General features: G+C 38.8%; 1 protein-coding gene across 3 annotated transcripts in view; it reads left to right on the top strand.

Annotated features, from left to right (window-relative positions):
• The first annotated feature begins 893 nt into the window (after positions 1–893).
• The window catches only part of CLUL1 (clusterin like 1), a 31573-nt gene continuing 25211 nt past the window's right edge, over positions 894–7255 (top strand). The window contains exons 1-3 of one of the 3 annotated variants that reach the window (XM_008072218.1): positions 894–931; positions 5787–5905; positions 7013–7161. In XM_008072218.1, the coding sequence (XP_008070409.1) occupies positions 5800–5905; positions 7013–7161 (255 nt within the window). In that variant the 5' untranslated portion in view covers positions 894–931; positions 5787–5799. Of the gene's footprint in view, positions 932–4725; positions 4819–5786; positions 5906–7012; positions 7162–7255 lie in introns of those variants that run through there. The other 2 variants (XM_008072216.1, XM_008072217.1) reach the window with 2 other exon arrangements.

The following is a 7255-nucleotide window of genomic DNA, read 5'->3' as shown; positions in this document are numbered from 1 at the left end:
CCTCACAATTCAGCCTTGTCTCCAAAATAAATCCCAAATCTGACCACCTCTCACTCACCAAGGAGCCTCCATTATCTCTGCCCTGGTGATGAAAACAACTTCCTGAGTAGTTTGTCATCTACCTTACTCTCCTACAGTACAGATCATATAGTGGGGCAGGGTAAGAAGTCAGAATTTTTTTTTAAAGGCAGGTGGGATCCCTGTAGAGGATTTTCCAAAAGGCAATGATATGATCTAATGTGTTGTCTTGTGGGGAAATGACATTCCACAGAACTTCATCATGGAGCCTGTTTATCTGTTTTAGACCAGCACCACACCAATTTAGTTATTGACCAGGTTGTGTATAAATCTACGTTTTAAAATTTCTGCCTCTTCACCTAACATCACACTCCTCTCACAGTACTCTGCCACACTGGCCTCTTTTCTGTGCCATGAGCTTGCTGAGCATGTTTCCACCCTTGCACTTGCCCTTCCTTGGATCCTGGAAGAGGCCCCGTCTTTCAGGCAAGGTCAACTTCATGCATGTGCCACCTGCATGCCCTCCCCCCCACTCAGAAGGCTCTGTGATTGGTTTAATGCTCTGCTGTTGCCATCTTGAAAATCTTAATAATTTTTAGACGTGGGGCCCACATTTTCATTTTGCACTGGGCCTTGCACATTATGTAGCTGGCTCTGCTCTCAGAGATCGTGTTAAAAGTTCCCTCTGCAAAGAGGCAAAGAGGCCGTCCTTGGCCACCTTCTAAGTTACTATCACATCACTCCCATTTCATGTTCTTTCCTTTTTTTTGTTTGTTTTTGGTTTTTTTGAGTCCAGGTCTCACTCTGTCACCCAGACTGGAGTGCAATGGCACAATCATGGCCCAGTGTAGCCTCGACCTCTTGGGCTCAGGCAATCCTCCTGCCTCAGCCTCCCAAGTATTTGGGACTACAAGCATGTACCACCATGCCAGGCTAACCTTTTGATTTTTTTTTTATAGACCTGAGGTCTTGCAATGTAGCCCAGGCTGGTTTCAAACTCCTGCTCCCAAGTGATCCTCTCACTTTGGGCTCTCAAATTGCTAGGATTATAGATGTGAGCTACCATGCCCAGCCCCGCTTAATTTTCTATGTAGCAGTTTTCATACTCTCATACATCTTGCTTATGTATTTACTTGTGTATTGTCCAGTTCCCTATCATTGGAATACAATATGAGCACCTAGGGAGCAAGACCACTGCACCCTCAGTATGTGAAGCATAACTGGTGCCTGGGACATTGGCTGAATAAGCTATTTCTGGAGCAGAACTAGCTGGAAGTGAGCACTATGCTGGGGGTAATAGAAGTTTTAAAATGTATATTTATGAACAATCTGGTCAATAACTAAATTGGTGTGGTACTGGTCTAAAATAGATAAACAGGATCCATGATGAGGTTCCATGGAATGTAATTTCCTCACATTGTATTCAAACCTGATCTTTTTTCATGAAAGATTTCAGTCTGGATTCAATGCCTGCTTTTGCTACTTATGTTATATGAGCCTAAAATAATACTTTTAGTTTAGTCTGAGTTTTTTTTAACCAAAAGGTTTACCTTCCAATTACATTGCACTCCATGACTCATTAAAACATTTTCATTTGTATGAACTAATTTGACCTGCTTAGCAACTCTACAAGAGAGATAAGGCAGCTGTAATTTTTTTATTTTATTTTACAGATGGCTTCAACTCACTTAGTACACTCCAGCTATGTGGAAGCTTGACAAGACTAACTGAATAACAATCACAGAACTTCAGAGCTGGAAGTAACACTTGAGATTATTTCTTTCAATTTTTAGCTGAAGGTATTTAGGTATGAGTGCACAGGAGTATAAGGTGAAAATTTGGCTGGGATTTTTTTTTAACTTTTAATTCTTTTATTTTAAAGATGTGGGGTATAATTCAGGGTTAGGTATACAAATGTTCATTATGCAGATACCCTTGTTGATGAGGTGTGCCTTCCCTTCCCAGGCAGACTCCCACTCCTGCCAATCTCATTTCCCCGCCCCCACTCCCAACAGTTTCCCACTACTGTCAATCCTTTTCTTATAGTATGACGATACTTGTTCAAGGTTCACTTATGAGTGAGAACATGTGATACTCAGTTCTTTATTTCTATGATACATCACTCAGTATTATAGACTCTAAATCCATCCAAGTTGCTGTGAAGTTCATGATTTTGTTCTTTATGGATGCATAATATTCCATTGTGTATATGTACCACATTTTTTAAATCCAGTCCTCTTTCAATGGACAGCACGGTTGGTTCCATATTCTTGCTACTGTGAACAATGCTGTGATAAACATACGTGTGCAGGTATCTTTTATAGAGTGATTTGAGTTATTCTGGGTATATTTCCAGTAGGGGGATTGCAGGGTCGTATGGAAAGTTGATCTTTTAGGCATTGTGTGGCAGGAATTTTGATGGAACTTGATGTCTTAAATCAGTGATCTTTATATTATACCATTGGTACTTTCTAACAAGCAAGTAAGTCAAACTTTACCGTCAAAGTGGGCAACTTTTAAATGAGTATTTATACCCTACTTCTAAAATCTTGCTTATGATTGTGAACCATCTCTTTTAAGTCTATTAAGCAAATAACAATGAATGACGATGGAAGGAAGGAAGGAAGGAAGGGGGAGGGAAGGGAATGGAAGAGAAGGGTTGTGGGAAGAATGGAGGGAGGAAATAAGTCTGATGAAATCAATTACTATGATATCCTCCATGAATAATTTATGTAGATCCTCATGCCTTTGTTTTTCACTTTTCTTCTCTTTTGCATCTCATCCTTGACTTTCTACTGGGGCTGGGAGAACCACCTCTAGATACTTTGGAGACACTTCTACCAAGGTAACACGTCCAACCTCTCCCCATCCCATCTCTCACCTCGCAAAGCAGGGGTGTCATCTGATTCATATTATAGGCCTGCCGATCACAGTTGTGGAGGATTCATTAAAAAATTGTGCTCTTTTCCTCTTTTTCCTAACTTATTGGTGCAAGACAGCAAATCCTTGCTTGCCTGCAGGACACATGCAGAACTCCTGGGTCACATAACTGCAGGGACCATTGACATTATATCCTGGAGTTGGCTCCACAAAGGACACAGCATAAATAGGACAGGCTTCCCGGTCTGCTCCCTGCCAAGTGGCCCAAGGGGAAGCCCAGCTATGACAGTGACAGGGTAGGCAGGTCTAACTTGGGGGTGACATATTAATGAGTCCATTATGGCCACCCTCTAAGGTGCACTGTCCAAGACTGAGCTTAGCAACAATTGTCTGACATTTTGAAGTTCATTTGTCTGAATCCTCTGTTTCTCAGTTGATATACATGTATCCTCTTGCCCACTTCCTTAATTAAGATGACTTTTATTTCTAGGTCTCCTTAGTTACCAACCAACTTTCTGTAATATTTTATAATCCACTTAAGTCTTGAGCATAATGACGTTATAATTATTCGAGTGACCGGATTCATATGAAGGATTGCTTAATCTTAAGAACAAAATGGCAGCTGTGAAAACAGATGAAGTAATTAGAGGAAGAGCCTTTTTGGAAGCATCAAGATATTTTAAAAATAATTAGTACTAGTTAGCAATAAAATTCTTTTCTCAGAAATTGCACTTAAAAGGAGAACATGGATTAAAGGAAAAAAATCTACTAGAGGGTGAGCCACTAGATACATAAAATCTGGTTCCATTTTCAACAAAATTTGGGTCTGCTAAAAAGAAACTTGCAGATGCCAGCCACTTCAAATGGACCCAAGCTTGGACAGCAGCAAATGAATAGGCAAAGGTACACAGAGTCAGAGCAAAGCTGGACAATTTCTTATGACCCTCTTTTCCAGAACTCTGCCCTTCTCCCTATTTTTTGAGTTGGGGTCTCGGGCTGGAGTACAGTGGCACAGTCACGGCTCACCGCAGTTTTGAACTCCTGGACTCAGGCGATTCTTCCACCTCAGCCTCCCAAAGTGCTGGAATTACATGTTTGCACCACCACACCCAGCTAATTTTTTTTTTTTTTTTTTAATAAAGATAATGTTTCACTATGTTGCCTAGGCTGGTCTCAAACTCCTGGGCTCAAGCAATCCTCCCACCTTGGCTTCCCAGAGTGCTGGGATCACAGGAGTAAGCCACCTCACCTGGCCAATATACAGATTTTATTTTATTTTTATTTATTATTTATTTATTTATTTATTTTTGAGTTGGAGTCTCACTCTGTCGCCCAGACTGTATGCAGTGGCCACTCCTGGCCACCGCAGACTCAACTTGCTGGGCTCCGGTGATCCTTCTGCCTCAGCCTTCCAAGTAGCTGGAACTACAGGCGCATGCTACCACGCCCGGCTAGTTTTTGATTTATTATAGAGATGAGGTCTTGCCAAGTTGCCCAGGCGGGTCTCAAACCCACGGGCTCAGGCAATCCACTCACCTCAGCCTCCCAAAGGCACGGAATTACAAGGCTGAGCCACCGAGCCCGGTACAATATACAGATTTTAAAATGAAAATTTAAAAAATATATTTTAAGGTTTTAATAAGTTCTATCAAAACATATTTGTGTAAAATAAGATAGCCCAAGGTCATTGTCCTCGATTGTGTTCACAGCCTGCCCTCTAGTGTTTTCTTCTAATCCCTACCAAATTTTAGACCATATTCTTAATCTCAATATGTTGAGTTAATAGGATTAAGAACTGTGTCATCAAATTAATAGAACAAGGCTAAATCCCTGACACGGATAAAAATTAAAGCAGAGAAAAACGAAGGTCCTTCCAGAAGCTGGTGACAACTTCACTGGGGAGATATTGCAAAGTCAGTGGTAAATATACTACTACTATTTAGTAAATATACTAAAAAGTCTTATTTGGTAAATAGAATAATAATAGAAAGAGAAGAGTTCATGCAAATGAAGTATGTAAAACGTGACAATTATATAACTACTGATACAGTTGCTATTTAAATATATTAAAAAGACATTCCAAATGTTGATTAAATAATGGAGATTGGTTTTGTTGTCTCAAATAGTGAATATACATAAAGTAGACAAATATTCTCTTTGGAGAGAATTAAGATAATCTAGTTTATTTTATAGAACTAACTTTTTAAAAACATATGGTTGTTCTAATTTCTTTAGCTTTAAAACATATGGTTGTTTAAAACATATGGTTGTTCTAATTTCTTTAGCTTTAGTTTCAAAACTTAATGTTGTTTGGAATGTTTATAACTAATGTATACCAAATTAAACTTACAAGGAAATTTATTATCTGAGAAGAAAAGAGTTTAACTGTACATGATTCACATAATGAAGTCTGAGAAAAATGTATGAGGCTGTTTTTGCTTTCGCAAAAATAAATAAATAAGAAGTGAACCAACCAGGTAAAAACTCACATGAAGACTCAGAATTTTGGAGGGAAAAAAATCCTTCTAACAAATTTTGATTAATTCTGTGTTTAGAGATGTTTTACTGTTGACAAGGAATAAAATGAAGTTTGGACTTCATGGGTCTATGATCCACACTCTCCATTGCCTGGAATTTCAAGTACCTCAGATGGTGACCTTATTTAACTGTCATAAAGAATGTAAACCAAATAGGGACTTAAGTTTGTTTGCTTGTTTAACTTACATTTCAAGCTTCCTTATGTCACAGTCACATTAGCATAAGTTGTCTAAAGTCATTTTAAAAAATCTGACAGAATAATGCTTTGGAGTGCCATGTGTTTTCAATTGATGCTGACAGAAACTAACCTAATGAAAGGCATTTGATGCGGGTTTATTTTTCTTTTGCAGTAACAGCGGGAACATGAAGCCGCCACTCTTGGTGTTTATTGTGTATCTGCTATGGTTGAAAGACTGTCACTGTGCACCTACTTGGAAGGACAAAACTGCCATCAATGGAAACCTGAAGAGTATGTTTGGTTTCTTATCTGTGCTGTGGCCTGTTTGCGTGTTGGCTGTCCCACTGCCATTCAGAGCGAGTTACAATTGAGAGATAACCATGCTCACAACGTTTCACGGTGAAACGTTCTCCAGGCACTTAAACCAAGTCGTCACGACACCAAACATCTGGATAAAAATAGAAAATTCCAATCACGTCTCTGTGAGTGTTCACATTTCCAGATGTTTGTATCGTGTAGATAAAACTTGCCAATTTCTAGACTGCATTTTTTTGTATCATCCAGATGGTTGGTGTCATCTCAGCACGGCTTTAATGAACAGTGAAATACTTTTCTAGTTTTTAAAAAATTTAAACACTTAGAGTCATCTGTGCAATTATTCTTAAGCTAGTGAAAGAATGGTTTGTAATTACAATGAATCTGGTTGTTCCGTGGTCATTAACTTGCGACCTTTGCTTGGTGATATATGCTTTGGGTACTTAACACTTGGAAGAATAAATTAGCCAAAATGCAGCTGATTTGGGGGTCTGTAAATTCAGAGGCAAAGAAAAGCAGGTTAGGAGGCCACATTGGCTATTGTGAAGAGAGAATGACATTGAATCTCATGCCCACTAAGGGCTTATTATAAGTATGGAAGAGACATCCACTGGGTTATTAAGGAATTTCGTATTACATGAGATGTTTCCTAGGCTTCATGCCTCCTTGAAAGGTAATTGAAGCTGAAAGAAAGAGAAATTGTTCAATGTGTTTGAGGTCTCCAGCTGGGCGCTTAATATAAATTGTTTGTGAAGAAAATTTGAAAATTTCTCTAATATAAACACACTTGAGTCTTAAAGAAAAAAATTGTTAAATGAAAACAGGCCTTGAGGAAAATGACAAGAATGAGGTTAAATGAACTCTGATTTGTTTAGGAGCTCACAAGTGAGGAACAGAAGGTATCGTCCATGTGGCAGCTGGGTCCATGTGGCAGCTGACAGCTAATTCATTACAATGTGGCTTCAGAGTATGAGGCTATAAAAGAACAATTAAGCCACTCTTTAAGGGACATTTAAGATTGGTGAACTCGTTGTTTTGTAATCTGACCAGATCTCAAAGAAAAAATTGCAATATGTCTTTTAGGTTTTTCTGAGGCAGGGGAGATAGATGGAGATGAAGAGGTGAAGAAGGCTTTGATTGGTGTTAAGCAGATGAAGATCACGATGGAAAGAAAAGAGGAGGAACATACCAATCTAATGAAAACCCTGAAGAAATGCAGGGAAGAAAAGCAGGTACAGTTATTGAAAATATTATCTTTTAAAAACAGATCTGGACCATAAATATTGCAATTGATAAATTACTTATTTTTTCTTATAATAAATTTTC

This window comes from Carlito syrichta, unplaced genomic scaffold, assembly GCF_000164805.1.
Source record: "Carlito syrichta isolate Samal-C Ts95f unplaced genomic scaffold, Tarsius_syrichta-2.0.1 Scaffold314876, whole genome shotgun sequence".
NCBI lineage: Eukaryota > Metazoa > Chordata > Mammalia > Primates > Tarsiidae > Carlito > Carlito syrichta.
This window is presented reverse-complemented; position numbering and strand designations above follow the sequence as displayed.